We start from the raw sequence: 22,065 nt of genomic DNA on the forward strand, positions 1-22,065 counted from the left end.
CACCACCGGGGGACGCGGCCTCGCGGACAGATAGCCCGATCAACGGTCGGAAGGGAGGTGCCATGTCCCAGCAAGGGGAACGGGCCCATTAAGTCCTCCGCGCTTTTCCTCCCACTTCGGATCGGAAGGGTACAGGGGCCCCACCCACTCGCCCGTCCACTTAGCCCCTTGTAGGAAGTGCTCAGGGTAACTAAATACCCGCAGGAGGGTCGCGCTGCCTCCGCTCGCTCCCCCTGCCCCGCAGGGTGGTTCAGCCCGGGCTCCCCTGCCGCGCCCCGCCCCTTCTGCCTACCCCCGCGCGAGTGGCGCATTGGCGCGCGGCGCCGGGGGGCGGGGTCCGGGCCGGGCGCGCGCGGGCGCTGTGTATAAATACTGGGCCGCATCGCCCGCCGCCTCGTTTGCTCCGCGCCGCCCGCCCGAGCTAGGTAGGACGCCGTCATCTGCTTGTGCATTTCGCAGTCGTCGCCTCGCCGCTCCCTTTTTTCTCAACGCCACTTACACTCACCGCTACGAACACCAACATGAACGGGCAGCTCAACGGCTTTCACGAGGCGTTCATCGAGGAGGGCACATTCCTCTTCACTTCAGAGTCTGTGGGGGAAGGCCACCCAGGTGAGGTGACGGGCCCTGGAGCGAAGTGAGGGGCGGGGCGTGGGCAGGGCAGGGCCGGGCCGGCCGGGCCCCGCAGGTGGCAGTGCCCACGCTGGTTGCCCTCGCCCGGCGGGCGGTGGGAAGAGCGGCGGCCGCGCGCTTTCCTCGTGGCGCCGCCGGTGCCGAGCGCGTGGCCGCCGCTCCCCTCCCCCTTCCTCTCCTCTCCTCTCCTCCCATCCGGCCGCGCGCCTCGGCATGCGGAAGATTCCAGAAAACGAGAAGGGCGGGGGCCGGGGCAGCTGTGCTCCTCTCGGGGAGGGCACTATTTCCTCATCTCCGCCCTGCTGTCTGAAAGCCCTCGAGTGGGCAGCCGGCCCCGAGTGCTCGCGTCCGGGCCTCGGGAGCGCGCGCCCCGCATTGCAGCCGCAACCACGTGTTTGCCGCATGTGGCATCTGGGCTAGGGGGAGCCGTCTGGCTACCGGCGCGCTCGGGTGTGCGGACGAGGGGGCCCAGGCCACCGGATGGCTCCCGTTTCCGTTAATTCCTTGTTTTGGGCCATTACGGCTCCAGAAGACGGTGGCCGTGCCCTTCGGCAATATATGGCCTTGCCGTCAAGGTGACAGCCTCCAACTAAATATAGCGCAGGTTGGGGAAGGCCTTTCCTTATTTGGACCGCGTTTGAAGAGGATAGGAAGCATGAATTAAGCGTAAGCTATCATTGCGTTGGATTTCCCTTTAAAGTCTTTGGTGCTTTACCGTTAGGCAAGGTTTTACCGAACAGTTCCTTCTCCGGGCTTTGTCCACTAGTCCGCCATTATGGAGATCAATTTACACGTGAACGAGTGAAGCTATTTCAAGGAACTTTGAATCTCAGCCTGAAAACATCATCTGATGAAGATCACTATTTAGCTTTATTGGTTCTGCCTTTTCTTAGGATAACCAGGATGACATAGTTATCTAGTCTAATGGTTTTAAGGATCCATTTCTGTATACTAAGTCTACTGTGCCTCTGATGAAATCCCACAAGCATCAACCTAGTGGTGTAGGAGAGGACAGACATCAAGATCCTGATTAGGGAAGGTCACGTGTTCTGGTGTGGGTTACCCACCTTCCCTCAGTGTTGAGAACTTCACACATATTTGACCCACCTTTTATTAATATAATCACTTAAGTCATAGGCATTTATAGCAGTTCATAAAATAAGCCTTGACCTTCCTCACTTGAGTGCGATATACATTTTGCTTTAGTTACGGATGGTTGTAGAAAATTCAGGAAAGTGGTAGCTCAGGGGGAGGTATTTCTGTTCTCTCACTTTTTAATGGCAATACAGTGGGGAAAGAAGGATTCAAAATACATTTGGATATTTTTCAGTTTGTTCAGCTCATGTTCCTGGACTATACCTCTGGCAAAATAAATATTTTATTCCTAATGTTTGTAAAGTGTCCTTCCATTGTTTTTAACTTCAATTGACATTATCTTTTGTTGCTCTGATTAGTGTTCCTTAGGATCAGGGAGAAATTGATAACAAGGAAAAAAAAGTTCAACTTTCTGGTTGGTTAGATTTATAATGAAGACTTTAAATTTGGGGGCTAAAATGTAAGTATAATTGTCCTTGAAGAATAATACTGTAGAGTGAAATGTTTCCCAGCTTTGCTTTTGGATTTGAATATAAACTATTCTGCTTTAATTTGATTAATTTCAATTATGTGCCTGTACTTAGTTAACAGTGGAAATTGTATTGCCTGGGAACTTAATTTTTCAAAATGTTTGAAATACTTTAGAGATGGGATGAAGTCCTTCAAAGGTTAAGGTGCATGTATTACAGGTTAAGTGTATTAAACGTGCTGGGCGTTCTGGCTAATCTGAGTTGGTGAGCTTGTGGTGCATCTATATTAAGACTGGTGTCAAGTTTTCAAGTAATATGCAGCATTATATCCAGCGTTTATTCTTAAGGCAAATGGTTTCTGGTAAAGCTCTGCTTTGATTAGACAGCAGTTAAGATCTCTGTACTTGAAATGCCATTGAATTGTACGATTGAAAATGGTTAAATTGGTAAACCTTACATTCTGTAGGTTTTACCACAATTTTTAAAAGCTCTCCCAAAGATCCGTACAGCAGTAATTATAAGACGGCATGACCTACTTCCATTGATAAGATAAAGAGATTGAGCCAGGAATTTTTTTTTTCCCCAGATAAGATTTGTGACCAGATCAGTGATGCTGTCCTTGATGCCCACCTTCAGCAGGACCCTGATGCCAAAGTGGCTTGTGGTAGGTTCTAAACACTGCTTATCAAGGTAACATCAAGAAAACTACTTTGTAAGAGTGACATCTGAGTGTGAACTTATCTTTTATTAGAAACTGTTGCTAAAACTGGAATGATCCTTCTTGCTGGGGAAATTACGTCCAGAGCTGCTGTTGACTACCAGAAAGTGGTTCGTGAAACCATTAAACACATTGGATATGATGATTCTTCCAAAGGTGTGTTGTAAGGAGTTGGCTTTTCTAAGCTCATTTTCCCAAATATTTTCAACCCTCTTTAGCTCTTAGTTCCTGCTAACCTGTAATTCCAGTTGTACAGTGTTATTATCCCTTTTGTTCCAGCCCTGTTCTCCTAAAGTTCTAAGTGTTGGTACAGGTTTCCACTCATCCAAAAATAGGACATTTCTTAAGAAATTTGTAGGCCGAAACAATGCAAAGCAAGGTTTCACTTTTTTACAATAGACATACGTTGTTAGTACATAGTTATTTCATAAAAGCAAAGATCCTGCAGGTTTTTTTTTTTTTTTCAGTTAATGAAAACAAGTACTAGTGTAGGTCTTTTTGTTAAAATGAGCGAAACACTATTGAAAAGTGTGTGTGTGTGGGGGGGTATCTGTATTTGATTTCTTTAGTAGTAGTTAAAATTCCAGATACTTGTAAATAGAAGGCATAGGTATTGCCATGGCTCCTTTTTTTTTTTCTTTTTAAGGCATTGTTTTGTTTTTAGGGTTTGACTACAAGACCTGTAATGTGCTGGTAGCCTTGGAGCAACAGTCACCAGATATTGCTCAAGGTGTTCATCTTGACCGGAACGAGGAAGACATTGGTGCAGGGGACCAGGTACCTTGGTATAGAGTCTGTCTGCATCTCTTCTTCTATCATTAAATTCTGAAGCTTGGACTGATCACATTGGTGACTTTTTCCTTTTTTAGGGTTTGATGTTTGGTTATGCCACTGATGAAACTGAGGAATGTATGCCTTTAACTATTGTCTTAGCACACAAGCTTAATGCAAAACTGGCTGAACTACGCCGCAATGGTACTTTGCCTTGGTTACGCCCAGATTCTAAAACTCAAGTAAGTGATGATTATAAACCTGGATTGCATTGGCCCAGAACGTCAGTAAAGTTGTTTAAAGCTGAGAAAAGACAATATTTATCCTTTGTATTATAACTTAGCTTAGTCTTGGTTCTCTGTCCTAATAAATTGATGTTCTGGTCCTGTGCTTTGCCTTCAAGGTGACTGTGCAGTACATGCAGGATCGAGGTGCTGTGCTTCCCATCAGAGTCCATACAATTGTTATATCTGTTCAGCATGATGAAGAGGTTTGTCTTGATGAGATGAGGGATGCCCTAAAGGAAAAAGTCATCAAAGCTGTTGTACCTGCAAAATATCTTGATGAGGATACAATCTATCATCTACAGCCAAGTGGCAGATTTGTTATTGGTGGGCCTCAGGTAAGGCTTTATAATACAATTCCATTTACTTTTTTTGAGTTCTGTAACGGTTACTTGCAGATTTGGCTACTATCACCTTTTTCTGGATTTTTATAAGTCTGCATGTGAATCTTCTGAGGATATTTGAGTGACAGAGAATAGGTGTTTTAACAAACCCGACCTAGAACCATTTGTTGGAAAGCACTAGGTATAAAGTGACTTAAATCCTGTAATTTCAGGGTGATGCTGGTTTGACTGGCCGGAAGATCATTGTGGACACTTATGGCGGTTGGGGAGCTCATGGAGGTGGTGCCTTTTCAGGAAAGGATTATACCAAGGTGGACCGTTCAGCTGCTTACGCTGCTCGTTGGGTGGCAAAATCCCTCGTTAAAGGAGGTCTGTGCAGAAGGGTTCTTGTTCAGGTATATACTCTTTTATATAACTGGGAGTGACTAGAAAGGCATGCAAGTGGGAGGGCATTTAGCGTAGTATTTCTTTTTTAAATGCCAGCATATTACATAACTGTGTGGGTCTTTTAATCACTGACTCTTATGACATTTGAATCCTTTTAGGTCTCTTATGCTATTGGAGTTTCTCATCCATTGTCTATCTCCATTTTCCATTATGGCACCTCTCAGAAGAGTGAGAGAGAGTTATTAGAGATTGTGAAGAAGAATTTTGACCTCCGCCCTGGGGTCATTGTCAGGTAAAGATGGTAAAGCCTATTGCTAGTGAAAAATGAGGGTGTGGGTGCGTGTGTATATAGGAGATATATTCAAATCCGAGAAGGTGAAGGTGTGAAGACTCAAGTGGGGAAATGTTTTAATTCCTAGAACTGTTGATGTTATCTTTAAATTGCCTTTAGTAAAGGCTTATATTAAGAAAAATCTAAAATTAACAGTGTTCCATGGCTTAGACTAACCACCCTAAAAAGAAAGTTTTCCACATTTGATACGGGGATTTGTGCTTGTGTTATTTAAGAATGTGTATTTTACCTAAAAGAAATTAGTGTACAGTTAAGTGGGATATCGAGGCTGCTATAAAACTAAACAGGGTGTGGGCATGGGACCTTGGTAAGTATGCCATAATCTCAGATGAGCTTTTGATACTTGGAATTTCTCAGAATAATGACAAGTTTTCATATTTGTTGAGCCAAGGATGGAAAAACAAGAACTATAGTTACTAATAAGGACTGTGCGAGGAGTTTGGACACCAGGGAAGTAACAAACACTTCTGCCACAAACTTTTTTCCTAGCAAACCCCAGAGAACTGAACTCATTTGCCAGAACTCTTGAAAATGAGTCTTGCTGATTGTTTTGCTTTATTTTAATTGAATGCTACATATTAAGTTACGGACTTGTATATTCCAGGGATCTGGATCTGAAGAAGCCAATTTATCAGAGGACTGCAGCCTATGGCCACTTTGGTAGGGACAGCTTCCCATGGGAAGTACCCAAAAAGCTTAAATATTGAAAGTGTTAGCCTTTTTTCCCCAGACTTGTTGGCGTAGGCTACAGAGAAGCCTTCAAGCTCTGAGGGAAAGGGCCCTTCTTCCTAAATTTTCCTGTCCTCTTTCAGCTCCTGATCAGTTGCAGTCACTCTAGTCAATGACATGAATTTTAGCTTGTGTGGGGGACTGTAAGTTGGGCTTGCTATTCTGTCCCTAGGTGTTTTGTTCACCATTATAATGAATTTAGTGAGCATAGGTGATCCATGTAACTGCCTAGAAACAAACCAACAACACTGTAGTAAATAATGCTTTTTGAAATTGAACCTTTGTGCCCTATCACCCAACCTTCTAAAATCCTAATTGCATTGACTTCCCCACCAAATGCTGAAAATGTCCTGTAATGTGCACGTAAAGTACTTGTAGTTCCATTATAGCCTCTGTCTGGCAATGCCATAGCCCTGTCAGCATGAATTTGTAATGTCTTGAGCTCTATTATGAATGTGAAGCCTTCCCTTATCCTCCCTATAACTTGATCCATTTCTAATTATGTAGCTCTTTGTCAGGGAGTGTTCCCTATCCAATCATTCTTGCATGTAACGCAAGTTCCAGTTGGAGCTCTAGCCTGACATTAAAAAAAAAAAAAAAAAGGCAGTTACCATTAAACCATCTCCCTGGTGCTTATGCTCTTAATTGCCATCTCTTAAATAGCACCAAATCAAAATCTCTCCACTTTCCAGCTGTCTTTTGGAGGACGTACGTAATAAGGTTTTTACTTAGTAAACCAATCCTATGCATGGTTTCAGCACTAGCCAAACCACCAACTCCTAGCTCTAGAAAAACAGGCACTTGGCACCCTTGTGATGTCATACAGAGAAGTCACAGGGCAGTACCTGAGGGTCTGTAGGTTGCACACTTTGGTACCAGATAACTTTTTTTTTTTTCTTTATAAGAAAGACTGAGTACTCCACACTGCACAATAATTCCTCCCAGGGTTTTAACTTTGTTTTATTTTCAAAACCAGGTCCAATGAGCTTTCTGAACAGCTGGTGTAGCTACAGAGAAACCAGCTTCCTTCAGAGAGCAGTGCTTTTGGCGGGGAGGAGGAAATCCCTTCATACTTGAACATTTTCTAATTGCTTATTTATTGTATTCTGGGGTATGGCGTAAGTACAGAGAAGCCATCACCTCAGATGGCAGCTTTTAAAAGATTTTTTTTTTCCTCAACACCATGATTCCTTTAACAACATGTTTTCCAGCATTCCCAGGTAGGCCAAGGTGTCCTACAGAAAAACCTTGGGTTAGACCTACAGGGGGTCTGGCTGGTGTTAACAGAAGGGAGGGCAGAGCTGGTGCGGCTGGCCATGGAGAAAGCTGACTTGGCTGGTGTGGTACAGAGAAGCCAGCTTGTTTACATGCTTATTCCATGACTGCTTGCCCTAAGCAGAAAGTGCCTTTCAGGATCTATTTTTGGAGGTTTATTACGTATGTCTGGTTCTCAATTCCAACAGTTTAATGAAGATCTAAATAAAATGCTAGGTTCTACCTTAACTGTGTCCATTATTCTTTAAAAGTGTTTTGGTATGCATATGCTCTAAGAACATCTTATCCCTGAATAATTGTAATCTTTTGCCTGGTTCAGGGAAATTACCTCAACCCCTTTCATCCATTACTGCAAACATTTTAACAGGTTTGTAAATCCATACCTAGCATTAAGAAAAATGCCCGAAATTTGAGGTGTTCATCCATCATTGCTATTTTGGCTGATGCAGTGGTCAAAATCCATGTGTGCTTATTGCAGCAGCCACTGAGCTGCCAATGTCTTAAAATTGCCCGATTAAGGACCTAAAACATGGAATGGGAATGTTCAGTCTTAAACCCATTCCTTTTTAGCTTTCCAATGTGGGGAAAAAAATGAGTTTTTGTGCCTTAAGTATTAATCCTTTTATTATAAACACATGTTAAAGGCTACAGGTGACACACAGTTGGCAAAATTTTTGAAGAGTGGTGAGGGGCTTACAAAACTAATCCATTTTATGTTACGTAAAGTGAAAATTTGAACATCAAATTAGTGAAGATGCTGTACGTTTCTAAAGCCTTTATTCTTGTACAGGTTTACTACACAAGACCTTGAACCATCCCTTTTTAAGCCTAGAAACCAAAGTACAGCCACTTGGCACATGTTTACACTGGCATGTATGAAATCAAGTACTATGTTGGGAGAAGAGGCAAACTTAAATCTTGAGTGAAAGTCTCAAAATTTTTTTTAGAGAACAATGTGTTGCTGTCAAATAGCAACATGGCTGGCCAAACGGAATTGGGGATGAGCTGGCTGCCCATTGGCTGGTGGGATAGCACCAGAGAAATTAAGGTTAGGTTCAATATTTGCTAGGAAGATGCCAGACCTTGAGGAGCTCTAAACTAAGAAGGATCTTTGTAAAGGCCTGTCTTCTGTGTAACAAAAAAATTAAGGTTGAATAAATAGTAACCAACCCCGAGAAGAGCAACCAAGGTGTCAAGGTGATGGTGACTGCAAGTGGTTGAATATCAAAGTATGCAACGTTATGGAATAAACCTAAACTGTTTGGGTTAGAAGGAAATATGACCTATGAAGTTTTGAAGGGATGACTTGACAAAGGATTAAAGATCCAAATGCTGGGATGGAATACTAAAGCCTGGCTAAAAGGACGTTGATAGCCCATTCCTAGAACTGCACAGGACCTGATTTCTCCTGAGATGAACTCCTTTATTCCTTTGAGCTTTTCTTAAATGTATTAAGATAACCACCTTTCTGCTGCATCCCACCCCAACACTTTCATTGGAGAAAAGATGGCATACTAACGGTTTGGGGATAGCATCCTTGCCTATATTAAAACTATTTTTGTAGGAGTCCCTTTCTCTAAACTACTTTTCATACCAGTCAAGTAATGAATGGGTGGAAGAGTTGGGGGTCAAGCGCAGGGGAACAAAATAGAGCTGAACTCACTGGCAAAGGACATTGTGCCAAAGTATATTGTGTCACTGAGATCAACAAAACAAAAAAACAGTTTCCCTCACATTGCTCTTACCAACCTGTGGCACAGCTACTGGCTAGCTAACCCACAAAATGCCTTGTAGGAATCAGGTCAGGCCCAACCTGCACAATTGCATCTGATCTGGCCTTTTAACTAAATTCCAATATAAAGGCTGAAGGAACACAGAGGTAGTAGAGATGAATAGATTGAAGAGGTAGAATTGATACAACTTGGAATTTAAGAAAGAAAGGTGATAAAAAAGGATGAATCAAGGCTGAAAATTCAGATGACAAAAAAAAATGCAGTTGCCATTCACTAGTAAAGGAGATGCAGGTCTGAGTTGGGGATGAACAGAAGTTCTGTCTAGGACAGAGTGAAAGCTTTGTGAGATCCCCAAGTGGAGCTAGTTAGGTCTATAGGTACATGGCACAAGGAAGCAAGCTAAGCAGCAGCATAATCATCCTCAAGTGTGTATAGTGAGAAGGCACCTACCCAGTAAAGAACCACTATCTGAAGAGGTGGGCGTGGGGTGGGGCATGAGAAACCTGAAAACAGAGATGCAATTCTTTATCAAAATTACTGGGACTGCCAATTTACTGCTAGTCTTTGCTATGAGGCCATGAGCACCCAAAATAGGAACCTTTAGGTTTTCCTTTTTTCTCTACGCATTTCTCACTTGCTAGCCCGATGCCCAAGGAATTGAGGTGCTTCCTCAATCACCCTGTACATCCAAACCTACAAAATAACTTCAAACATGTTCTAATCCATCACCAAGTTTGGTTAATTCTTACATCATCACTTTCTTCTCACCAAAGGCTAGAGTAATGCTAAATTAACACTAAGCTTGAGAGAGCTACTACTACCAATCATCTAAATTTCCTTATTAGTTTATCTTTGTCCTATTCTCATTGCTGCTAGTGAAAAACTGGCTGTCCCCATAATAAGCACAATGAAGGAGAGAAGAGAAAATTACTCTCTGCATTTAGAACTTAATCACCATCTTAATCTTACCTATAACTAAGACAAATTTTAGTCTACACTATTTCATAATTATTGTCAGTGATTCTGCAAATTGCAAGAGGCAGGGTATGGGACCTTAAGTCAAACAGACAAAATTCAAACCATCAATACATCTCTTATTAGGTGTTGTCTTTGAGCAAATTTATCTCTGAGCCTCACTTCTTCCAACTGTAAAATAGGGCTAATGGCCAGTAAAGACTAAATGCAGTAACACAGGCAAAATACGTCACACAGTGTCTAGCATATAACAAATAACTTGAGAACAGGCACTATTGTCATCATGGTACATTAAATCTTTTTCCCTAAGGAGCCAGTCACTTTAAACCTGACTCTTACCCCTTCTTATCCTAGAAGGGCATTCTCATATTGATTTTAAACCCCTCCTAACCCCTCAACCTTGATGTGATAAATCTTATCCTTGCTTCACTTCCTTGGCTACTCTATCTTCTCTGAATTTAAAAGAACTATAAACAAGGAGGAAAAATGTCTAAAATATCCATTTCTTCACATTTCCACTGCATAGGTTAATGGTCCTATGACTGGTTGCTCCCACATCTGTATCCAACATCTGCCCCAGTCAGAACTCTGAGTGGACAGGGTCAGAATTCGGCTCAGAAGGATTAGAATTTGAAGAATCTGTGTTTGAATGACCCGACTCTCCAACTGGCTCAAAGGGTCGCAAGTTTGCATAAGTCACCTCTTGGGCCAGCTGCTCCAGGGAAGGGCGACCTAATGCCAGATTTCGAAGTGAGATACAAGTCATCAGGAAGCTGAAAAAGAGGAAAAAGGCCACACAGTCCAAACTCCTGCTTCTATGTAGGAATTCCTGCCAAAGCCCTTAGGATTCCCTGGTCCTACATCCTCTCATTTTAGGCATTAAGTGAAAATATCTCCACAGTGACCCACCCATCCCAGCTGGAAGGGCATCCCACTCTTTATATGGTCTGGTAAAGGATTCAACAGTGGAATAGGAATAATCCACGGGAGGCTGGTGACAGGATGAGGCAAAACAAGACAGCAGGCCATCAGACAAAGGTCATTTACTCTTTCCATTAAACCAGGGAAAGGTAACTGGAGAGGGGGAAAAAGATTTTCCCCAGTGAAAAGACTCCTTTCCTGGGAGTGTGTGTCCTGTCCCATCCCCCTACCCCTGGCCCCATTACCTTTACCAGAGAAAAGTTACCCAACTTACCAACATCTTGATGATAATGACCAGTACTGCTGTGGGTAAAACTTACCTGCGGCGAAAGATATAGAGCTTCCGTAGCAAGAAGCGGGAGAGCCGCTCATGGAATGGGGTATTTCTCCGGCGTTCAAGCTCTTGGAGCCTTCTCTGGCGTCTAAGAAAGGTCTGAACCAGAGGTGTTGGCTCAGGGCCCCCTTGCACTTCCCCTTCCAGCAGAGGCTGCAGCTCTGGAGGTAAAGGCCCCGTTTCTGCCCAGAAGATGGCAAAAAGAGAGATCACTGAGATCACACTGTTTTAGAATTCTCCTTTCACCAGCCAGAAGCTTCAAGTTCATTCTCTGATGGCTAGATCCTTAATCACAACCCTGATTTCTCATAACCAGGAGCTTTCCCAGCCCAACTCTTTATATACTCACCAGTTCCATTCTCCACCTTCTCTTTTAATTCTTGCAGATATGCCAGGTCTTGCTCCAGTGCAAGCTCTGTAGTATTGACATAGATGTACATGTAGCAGGAAGGACTGGGTGATATCGTATACACCTTATGGTACTCCCCAGCAGGCAGCTGACAAACGGGAAGAAATGGATATATTTCACTCTCTGATCTTTCCCTCGGCAGCCTACGGGCTTCCTACAATACCCACTGTACCCCAATCCACTCCCACCCCGCCCCGCCAAGGCATCTCTCTTCTGTGTTTTAGAGTCCAAAGGAACTGACTTCTGGAATCCTGGATGAGGAGGTTCACAGCCCCACAGACCCTTGCATTTTGATCTCCCTTTTAAGCCTATAATAAATTAACTCCATTTATCTAAATTTTTCTGCCATTGTTAACTGCAGTGAAATACCTGCATTTTTTCTCCCTCGTGAAGAGTCTGATTCTTCTGTTCTGCCACCAGCTCTACAGTCACCTCCCCTTGCAGCAGCTGAATACTAGTGTTGCCTAGGTCTTCACTCACAAAATTCTCCAGGTGCAGCCCTGCCAGGGGCAACAAAGTTCCCCATCCCATCTTATGGAAGACAAAATCACTCCCAGCCAGAACGGAGACATCACACCTTTACTGCTGCCACCAGTCAGGTTTTAAGAACCTTCCTCCCACCAGGAATGCCCTATCCCCCTCGCCACATGCAGTGTCCTCAGCCAAGGAAGCCACAAAGAAAGGCAGAAAAGCTTTCTTTGCTTTCCTCCATACCAGGGAAATCTGCAATGAAGACCACCTCTGTGTGGTTGTCCAGGCTACTCTTGATTTCCTGTAACTTGGTCCTCCAGGGAGACAGGTCCATCAACAGTGGCTGCAGCCAAGGTGTACGCTGGAAGGGGGACCAGGCGGCCTGCACAATGTCCACACGAGGGTCAAAAATCCTTAGGAAAGAAAACCATGTTCTAAGGAGACCACAGCCACCTACTCACCAGAATTTCTGGTTCTGTTCCTTTCATCACTATTCTCACACAGAGGGAACAGGGTTTCCAGATAGAAGAAATGGCTTATGTCACCATGTCTGAGGGCAGAGAAAGAAGAAAGATTCTGGAGCATAGGAAAGAATCAAAGTTAGTAGCCACCTGAGAATTGTGTTAACAGCATCTTACCAAAAAAAAAAAAAAAAAAAAAAAAAGTCAGTTACCTTTCCTTCTGGTTGATGGTGCCCCCTGCTGGAAGCAATCAGCTATGCCCACAACCAGGCGAACAGGGACATGCACCAGAGGACAGCCTTTCAAGCAAGACAGCACTGGGGAGCATGGGCTATTCGTCTCGGCAAAAGGAGTGGGACTTCCATTTCCCCCTTCTCTGTCCCCCTTGCCCACCTCTGCTGGAAGCGGTCATTGATGGAGACCCAAATATCAAAGTAGATCTGGGGCTCAGTGACATTGTACTTGGGAAGCAGGTGGCTCAGGCAAGTGGCATATTGCTTCAGCATGTCTGCATGATCCTTCCATCGCCGGCTCTGCGTGAATACCTGCCCCAAACCCCCACATTAGTCCCACCTCATCATTATCCACCTCTCGGATAGGTCATGCAATGCACTGCCAACAGCACTAAGAGATCCCTGCCTAGTGCCTGTTTTGAGCAGGAAACACACACACACACACACACACACACACACACACAAATGCATCCCAGCCCCCCTGAACTTGTCTTTGGGGAAGAATTTTTCACTACTAGGCTTTTTATACTTACCTTTCCTAAATCTAATTTCAATTCAAAGGAAATGAACGGCACTGCCCTATTTCAACTTCTACAAAAGAAGGGTCAACCTGGCTCCTGAGAAAGGGCGGAATGGACCCAAATGTGTTTTATCATTATGTTTCGGAGGGAATCAGACCCCGACACTCCAGGGAGCTCTGAAGAACTGTAAGTGGTCAGCATCACACATCTTACCCCAGGGTTAAGGTAGCCCAGCTCGCCAGTGCGGCCGTCCCGGTAGGTGATCTTCACATGCTGGTGGGAGCGTGAGTGCACCATCATGTCCCACGAATAGCCATACAGCCCATTTGTCCAGTTGTTATAGCCCTGAGAAGGTAGGGCAGCAGCAATCAGCCCGACAGTTCTCCTATTTAACTCCATCCTCAACCAACACAGCGCTTGCAAACCAGCTCCCACACTTCCCCTACTGCTCTGCCCTCTGCCACTTCCCCAGCTAACCCCCGGCCCACACATACCTGGGTGAGGAAATGGGAATAGGGCAGGAAGAGCTGCTCCAGGAGGTACAGCAGGGTGAAGGCGGCACCGAGCCGATGGCGCAGCCCTGGCTTCTGGCCACCTTTGGCCCGGCTCCTCTTATACACGCAGGACATACTGGGCTGAGGGGCAGCTTTGACGGGCAGCAGCTCCTGCAGCCTTTCGGGGAATCGAGATACTAGCTTCCGGGGCCACTCAGGGGAGCAGAAGAGAGGGCTGCTGGCCAGCATGACGTAGGGGAACATGCCTAGGAAAGAACAGGGAGAAAATAAGTGTTTCAGATGCTGGGTTCAGCGGGGTGAACATGGGTAGTCCCCTCAACCCCCTCTCCTTTGAGAAACCTCTCCCAGGTATTCCACTTGTGATGAAAGAAGCTATTAGCTAGAGTAGTCTGAGTTCCCCGAGATTCCTTACTTGGCAGCATTCTAGCTGAGCCCAGAGGCCCCGGTTCTCATCGCCTGTTTATTGCCATTTCAGGGACTGCATCCCCGTCTCCCACTGTCCACACCTGCACACCTGTGGCTTCCCACCTCCTACCAGACCACAGGTACTGACCGATGCTAAAAAGCTGGGAATTCATGCAGTGGAAGTAGGACACGAAGAGGAGACCAATGGACCTCGAGGCATCAAAAAAGAGCAGGAAACCAGCTGAGAGGTCGAGCAGCAATCCGCACCAGTGTACCACTAGTAGACTGGTCATCTCCTCAGACAATACTAGTCTGCAGACACCAGATACAAAGATCAAAGGTCAGGCACCAGCCCACTGGGGAACCCAGAATTTCCAGCACATTCACAGCAAAGGTACCTCTGCCACCCTGTCCTCACCAGAGGAAGTACCCCAGTAGGCAGATAGAGGAACTCCACATGAAGACACCTATGGGAGAGTTTCCAAGAACCTTTCATTTCCACACACTTTAGGTGTTCTATTTTTTTCAATATACCATATGTGATAACCAAGGGCAGATTTCCTAGGGCAAATCTGACTGAGAATGAGTGTTTGGGGGTGGGGCGTGGATTCTTCAATTCTTCACGGAGATTATAAAAGAAGAAACTTTAAAAGGTAAATGTCTAATTAATATAGTAAAGTCAAATGTTTGGAACTGGGAAATAACAGGGAAGAGGAAAAAAGAAAGTAAAATATGAGGAAAGAAAAAATGGGAGGAAGGCAGAAATCGAGAGGCAAACCTGTTTTCTACAGAGTTGGCAACAACGGGTTTGTCAGGACTAGGATGCTGACCGTCCTTTTTTTTTTAAATAAGATTTTATTTATTTATTCATGAGAGACACAGAAAGAGGAGGAGACATAGGCAGAGGGAGAAGCAGGCTCCTTGTAAGGAGCCCGATATGGAACTCAATCCCAGGACCCCAAGATCACAACCTGAGCCAAAGGCTCTCAACCCTTGAGCCACCCAGGTGCCCCGCCTGTCTTAGAAGATGGACAGTACGCTGGCCAAGGTATCCTGGCAAGAAGCTAGGGTGGCCACACAAGGCACAGGCACCACCCTTGGTGGCTGCTTAGAACACCAACTCATTCACCAAGTCACCTTATTCTGATTTTCCTTTCCTCTTTTAGTTTTTTTTCCCTTCGTTCTTGCCCATACCATACATCTCCCAGGGGCTGGGAGGACCTAGATGTTTTGGTATCACTGACTATGCCTTCTGCTGAATAGAAAGATGAATGGACAGAGGAAAGCCTGTGGCAAATCCCGGTAAAGCAGGAACAGCAGCCATTACCACAGACCCGAGGGAGGCGAGGCCCCCACTGTGCACCTGTGCCCCAGTGAGAACTCCGCCATGACTGCCACTCACTTGAAGGGACTGAAGAGCCAGTGCCGGGACAGATACTCCATAGAATAGCCTTCAACCCAGTCTGCGTCCAGCTTTTTCACACCCGCAATGAAGTACACAATGAAGATCTGCCAACACAAAATGCAAAATGAACGTTCAAACCAAAAAGAACCTTGTTTTCTAACAGAGTATCAAAAATAACATGCGTTCTGATCAGAGTTCAGGTCCTATGGAAGATTGGATTCATTCAATTCACTCATCCAACAAGTATTTATTGACATTCTACCAATGCCAGGCACAGTATTAGGTACCAGGGAAAGTCATGAAGCCTGGATCTCTCATAATGATGCTAATCTAGCAGGGATAAAGTTCTCTCCTTCCATGATGCGATGAGAGAACCCAAAGACTAGGGGACTGGAAACAGTCAGCCTTGCTTTCCAGCAAAGGGGAAGAAAGGGAAGATCCAGGGAGGCGGAGTACAGTACAGTCTGGTACCAGGAGGGCCATGCTGACAGTGGCTGTCAAAGAACACTCCCCTCTTTCCTAAAATTCCATACCTGGCCACGTAGCATGGCATAGTTCCAAAGGGGCACATGGGCATTCCGCTTACGAGCATTCAGCAGGCCGTCCACAGACCTGCACCAAGGGAAGTAAAGATTAAGGAGAACTTCTTAGCCCAGTACATTTCTACTTTTCTTTTTTAAATGTAATTTTCTATCCCGGGATATCTCCCATATCCTGTCTCGACCTCTGGGCTATTCTGAGGCTCTTGAGAATCATATGAGCAAATTTAACAGTGATCATTTTAAGTTGTAACAGAAAGATTACTAGTGAGTTATAACAACAAACAGTTCCATGTTTACCATTAGTTAGTTAGTAAATTAATTTGTCTTCATGGAACAAATCAGGAAGAGGATTACTAGAATATGCTAGAATATGATTGAATTTGAAAAATAATGAATTTGAGGGAGTGTTTAAAAAGGTAAAGGTGTATGGAAATATATAGTGCATTTAAGAAAAAAAAATTATCTAAGGCAAACTTATAGACCTAGATGCCAGGATCTAGTGCTGGAAAGTACCTGCTAATAGCTTACCTTGAGAGAGACCTTATAAGCCCAAGATACTAAGACTAGACACATTCTGGGGAGGCAGAAGCAAAGCAGGTTTCAAGACAAGGACCGAGCAGAGAAGTTGGCAAAGGAGCAGCTTACACTTATGGTTAAGAGCACTGAAATCTATGGTCAAGGAAACCTGGATTCTCACTTGTGTCTCTTACCCTCATAGGTGACCTTAAGCAAATCCTGTACTTTCCTAGGCCTAAGCTTCCACTTCTATAAATAGAGCAGCACTATGGGCCTCATGGCATTGTAATGAGGAAAAATTTTAAGTGTTTAGTATAGTGCCTGACCAAATGGAAAGCCCTCAGTAAGGGAAAAGTATTTTTTCAAATTGTGGAAAAATTATAAAAATGAAATTTTTCAGAAGTATTCTGTCAAAACTGTCTCTTAATTTTATATTATCAGAGCTGGGCATTCTGAACAAGTTTAAAGGTTTACAAAAAGGCAGCTCGGGTGGCTCAGTGGTCTAGTGCCACCTTCAGCCCAGGGTGTGATCCTGGAGATCCAGGATCAAGTCCCGTGTCGGGCCCCCTGCCTGGAGCCTGCTTCTCCCTCTGCCTGTCTCTCCCTCTCTCTCTGCGTGTCTCTCATGAATAAATAAATAAAATCTAATAAACAAACAAAGGTCTACAAAAGGGGTATCTATAGGCATAATTAATGACTGATAAATCACTAACAAAGTCAACGTTTGAGATTTTTCTCCTATATTCATCTTACTAACATGTCATATTTGCATATGTGTTTTTCACTTAATAGGAAGAATCCCTAGAGGTCATCTGCTCTGCCACCCTATCTCCAAATAACTTCACCACCTCCCCTGAGAGATGGTCACCTAAGCCAGAGGTTGGGGAGGGTTACCTCCTCCCAGGACAGCACTGCTGAGCAGCCCTGGTGGGCCCTCTCCTTCTGACATGACTCTGCCTCACAGCAACTTCTACTCTTGGCTCTAACTCTGCCCCTCTGGGCTCACACAGAGGAAGTCTGCTCCCTCTTCCACATGACCACCCTTGAAGTATCTGAAAACATCTATGTCTGGCTTTAGTCTTCTCTTCTTCTAAATGGGTTACAGGAAGTGGATAGATCAGGGCACCTAGGGAGATATGGAAAGAGTAAAGGGGGTGGGAATGGAGCCATTTTGCTTTCTGTCATCCCATGTGCCCCAACCTCACTGACCCTTCCCCCTCCCAAATTCATCCAAAGTGTGACCCTGTAACCACACTTTACAAAGCATGGTTGAAAATATGCTTGCTGGGGCATATTCTAGGACCTCACCGGGCTCCTACCACTGGTCACCATCCTGACCCAGCCAACCCCTCCCCCTTTCCCCTAGATTCATACCAGTAGTGGTTTGCATCCATGAATGTCAGCTGAAAGGCCAACAAACCATACAGATAGGAGTGGTTGTTCCATGACGTCTTGTCCAGGAGAAACACATACCAATATGGCAGCAGGAATAACACACAGCTTATCCGGTAGCACAGGCCCAGCATCATGCCCAGTGCCCCTGGGATTTGTGAGGGAGAGGATTAAGAGGTCAAAGGGTCACCACAGGCCCAGCTCCCCCAGGACAGGCTGTGGGTGGGATTAAGAAAAATCATTGGACATTTTATAATTGTTAAACCAAATGAAAATCAAATGTTAAAAAAAAAAAAAAAGAAAGAAAATCAAATGTTATTTTAATACTTTAAAAAAGACTTATGAGGTCACAACTCAGATGACACACAGGTCAGTAGGATGAAATTATGAGTCACAGCAGAAGGGAAATAATGAACCCAAGACTTTGGTCATTCACCAGCATGCTTTGTATTTCTGGGCTTTAGGGAGGCCAGTCAATTCTCCCATCTCTCCCATACTTTCCCTCACCCAGAAACATGATGGTATAGACAAGATACATCCAGTCAAGTGGTAGTGGTTGCAGGGCATTCAGCAAGGGGAAGCGGCACACATCCAGCCCATCCAGGTATCTTCGGTCCAGGGAACTAAGTCCCCGCTCTTGGGGAATGTCCAACACCATCATCAGCCCTGAGAAGGCAGTTAGGGAGGGGCTGTTAGGCCTCAGCAAAGGAAGCAGTAGAATATACTAGAATACAGCTGGATGCACTCAACTCCAGGGTCAGACTTTTTACCTAACCCTGGCTCTGCCATTTATTCATTCAATTTATAATAATTACTGAGTGCCTACTCTGTGCTAGGCATTATGCCAGTTTTGTGATCTCAGATGGCCACTGTACCTCACCGAGCCAATTCCTCATTCCCTATGTGAAAAAGGGACTCATAATATTCTACAGGGTTACCAGGATAATTAAGTGAGAAAAGTAGTGCACAGAATGCTAAAAAAGCTGTTCAGGATTTGATTTTTTTTTTTTTTTTTTTTAGGATTTGATAATTTAAGGTCTGTCCTACCAGCCCAGAAAAAGTGTTCTAAGGTGGTGTATTTCAACCTTCTCCACTTCCCAGCACACCCAGAAAACAGTATTTGGCTTACCACACTAGAGTAAACAGAAGGGGCTACTCAGGTCAAGAAGCCAGTTCCAGTTAAGGCAGGGTTTCTCAACCTCAGGACTACTCACATTTTGGGCTGGTTAATTATTTGCCGGGAGGGACTATCCTGTGCATTGCAGGTCACTTAGCAACATCCCTGGCTCCTAAGCAGATACCAGTAGCCAATTTCCCTTCCCCCAATCTGTGACAAATAAAAATGTCTACAAATATTGCTAAATGTCCCCTGGAGAGCAAAACTGCCACCAGTTGAGAACCACTGAGCTACGGGGACTAAGATCTCACTACATCTGTCACCTATTCCAAGCATACATGCTGTGGCCTGAGTTAGGAAACTCTGGATTAAGGAGTCACAGCCAAAATGTCTGCCCTGTCACACCTGCTATTTCTCTGAGGTCTAGTACTGAGTAGTTACTGGGCAACTTCAGGCTACAACCAAGATGGGTCTCTGTTCCTCTGCCTCTGTATTCCTTATGGCCTCAGATCAAGGCCATTTGTAGCCTCCAAGCCCTAATCAGAGGCGACAATGCTGGATTTGATCCTAAACTCCACAAAGATCTCTTCCAGGATATCTTCAGGTCTGGGGAAAAGGGAGGCCAGTCACTAAGTAAGTAACCCAGAAACGCACAAGGGACGATGGTTATTCTCCCACCCACCACCACACTGGCCCCTCCCAGAAACTCGATTTACCAAAGAGAAAACGGAAGACGGCCAGGCTGGCAGGATCCGTTGGTCGATTCAGCAGAGTTACCAGTCTTCCCCAGCTGGAAACATCTGTCCACTCAAACCCCAAGAGCTTCCCCATTCTGCTGCCCTGACTGGGCCCTTTAGACTGTCCAGCCTTGTCTTTCTGTACTTTATCTGCAAGCAACAAACAAAGTGTGTGTGCAACTGTGGGGATGGAAGTGCTTTAAAACTGGCTCCGCCCCATAGGAACACCTGGGTGCCTCAGCGGTTTAAGGCCTGCCTTCACGCCTTTAGGGCGTGATCCTGGGGACCCGGGATCGAGTCCTACCTTGGGCTCCCTACATGGAGCCTGCTTCTCCCTCTCCCTGTGCCTCTGCCTCTCTCTCTTTCTCTCTGTCTCTCAGGAATAAATAAATAAAAATCTTTTTAAAAAATAAATAAAATCGGCTCCTCCCCAAATCACAGAAAATACGGCCCCAACATCCCCAGGGTTTCTGCCTACCAGGGTTCTCCCACTGACTTCTGACTACTGGAAACACCCTTGCCGTGCCTCTCCTGGATCTGCCAGTGTCCCAGAACCCCTCTCAGACCACAGTCCCCTCACCGCACAGCTCCCCCAGTGGGACTGCAAGCTTGCTCTACAACCCCCTTCCCGAGGCCCCACAGGGCATCCTACCGCCCCCGCCCCTTTGAGACAGCGCCCCTCTCTCCGTCGCACGGGAGGACTCTGAGCCTACGTGAGTCCGGCGGGCCCCGCGCGGACCGGGCCGACGCCGCCATGGGTCCGCGGAGGGAAAACGGCCAACGCACGAGCGCCCAAGCAGGGAGCGTCGTGTCGCGTCCGTCGCGTCGGGTCGCGAGGAATCGCTGCCCTAAGCCCCGCCTCCCCGACACATCAGCCCGCGCGCGGCCGGCCGGAAAGCGCCGGGACTGTCGTGAAGGGCTCTCGCCGGCGGCGCCCGCTCCCTGCTTGGCGGCAGGGGGCGAAGCGAGGGGGAGCCGAGGGGTGCGGGCTGCTCTCGCCTCACCGGGTGACCCGGGAGGAGGGAGGATACTCCCCGATCCGCATGTCTTCAGCAGTCAGATCAGTCTTACCCCGCAGCGTCCCAAAGCCTGACGCTTTCAGCCCTAAAAAGTCTGAGTTCTGACCATCTCCCTGGGCCCCTCTCGCCCCATGAGGTCTCTCCAAATTGTAGTGTCCCTGCAGTGAGTGCTCCCAGACGTGAGCGAAGCGGGGGTAAATGTCCAGCTCTTCTTCAGACACGCTCGCCTCCGAGTTGAGGACGCAGCTGCAAGCGCTGTCCTGGCGTAGGGAGGGGGTGCGAGTTCTCCTTTATTCTCTCTTCCAGTACCAGCCGGGAACCAGGGGCTTGAAATCAGCTGGGGAAACCGGGACGCCGCCGCTGCAGAGGGGATGTAGACGAGGGGCGGAGCGCAGAGTGTGTAGTCGATCCGGGAGGATTCCTAGAGGTGAGGCTTGAACAGCACTGCCGTATCTAATTTTCTGCCCCGGAATTGGCCAGCAGGATCACAGGAAGGCATCCTGGAATAGCGGTTCTCACATTTTCTTGGTGTCAAGGACACTTTTACGCTGCTACACATTATTGAGAACCCTAAAGAGCTTTTATTTATGTGGGTTATATTTTCCCGCATTTACCATATTGGAAATTTACACTGAGAAATGTTTAAGATATGTGTTGATTATAGGGCAGCCCGGGTGGCTCAGCGGTTCAGCGCCGCCTTCAGCCCAGGGCGTGATCCTGGAGACCAGGAATCGAGTCCTACGTCGGGCTCCGTGCATGGAGCCTGCTTCTGCCTCTCTCTCTCTCTCTCTGTCTCTCATGAATAAATAAATAAAATCTTTAAAAAAAAGGATATGTATTGATTTACTTAAAACAGTAATGAACCCATTACATGTATACATAAATAACTTTTGTGGAAAAGGTATATTTTCCACAAAAATTGCACAAGTAGTACTATATTGTTTTACATGCATATCTAATATCTGGGGGCGCCTACGTGGTTCCCTCCGTTAAGCGGCTGCCTTCTACTCAGGTCATGATACTGGGGTCCTGGGATCAAGCCTTTCATCTGGCTCCCTACTCAGCGGAGAGCCTGCTTCTCCCTCTCTCTCTGCTGCTCTTCCTGCTTGTACTCTCTCTCAAATAAATAAATAAATAAAATCTTTTCTAAAAAGCTAATGTCTGGGATCCCTGGGTGGCGCAGCGGTTTGGCGCCTGCCTTTGGCCCAGGGCGCGATCCTGGAGACCCGGGATCGAATCCCACATCAGGCTCCCGGTGCATGGAGCCTGCTTCTCCCTCCGCCTGTGTCTCTGCCTCTCTC

The 22,065-nt window shown here is 45.9% G+C and overlaps 2 protein-coding genes and 1 long non-coding RNA gene across 4 annotated transcripts; 2 read left to right on the forward strand and 1 right to left on the reverse strand.

Moving 5' to 3' along the window:
* The first annotated feature begins 387 nt into the window (after window positions 1-387).
* MAT2A (methionine adenosyltransferase 2A) lies at window positions 388-7,286 on the forward strand. The gene is made up of 9 exons (XM_041755583.1): window positions 388-612; window positions 2,785-2,862; window positions 2,950-3,072; window positions 3,581-3,693; window positions 3,786-3,929; window positions 4,091-4,309; window positions 4,528-4,710; window positions 4,861-4,994; window positions 5,659-7,286. Exons 1-9 carry the CDS (start codon window positions 522-524, stop codon window positions 5,759-5,761), a joined length of 1,188 nt encoding a protein of 395 aa, XP_041611517.1. The 5' UTR covers window positions 388-521; the 3' UTR covers window positions 5,762-7,286.
* Window positions 7,287-7,664: 378 nt separating this feature from the next.
* GGCX (gamma-glutamyl carboxylase) lies at window positions 7,665-20,939 on the reverse strand. Of its 2 annotated transcripts, none has more exons than XM_041755582.1 (15): window positions 20,817-20,939; window positions 19,725-19,895; window positions 18,399-18,557; window positions 17,874-18,039; window positions 15,975-16,053; window positions 15,439-15,545; window positions 14,185-14,348; window positions 13,611-13,876; window positions 13,330-13,461; window positions 12,756-12,907; window positions 12,145-12,314; window positions 11,800-11,930; window positions 11,371-11,518; window positions 11,008-11,203; window positions 7,665-10,539 (listed from the first exon to the last, which is right to left on the reverse strand). In XM_041755582.1, exons 2-15 carry the CDS (start codon window positions 19,837-19,839, stop codon window positions 10,347-10,349), a joined length of 2,178 nt encoding a protein of 725 aa, XP_041611516.1. In that variant the 5' UTR covers window positions 19,840-19,895; window positions 20,817-20,939; the 3' UTR covers window positions 7,665-10,346. The 2 variants fall into 2 exon arrangements, with proteins under 2 accessions (XP_041611516.1, XP_041611515.1); XM_041755581.1 differs by lacking the exon at window positions 20,817-20,939 and adding an exon at window positions 20,459-20,781.
* LOC121491122 lies at window positions 20,818-21,482 on the forward strand. Its single transcript, XR_005987868.1, has 3 exons — window positions 20,818-20,958; window positions 21,071-21,191; window positions 21,429-21,482. It is a non-coding gene; the product is annotated as an uncharacterized LOC121491122 (long non-coding RNA).
* Window positions 21,483-22,065: the final 583 nt, after the last annotated feature.

Source organism: Vulpes lagopus, chromosome 5, assembly GCF_018345385.1.
Source record: "Vulpes lagopus strain Blue_001 chromosome 5, ASM1834538v1, whole genome shotgun sequence".
Lineage (NCBI taxonomy): Eukaryota > Metazoa > Chordata > Mammalia > Carnivora > Canidae > Vulpes > Vulpes lagopus.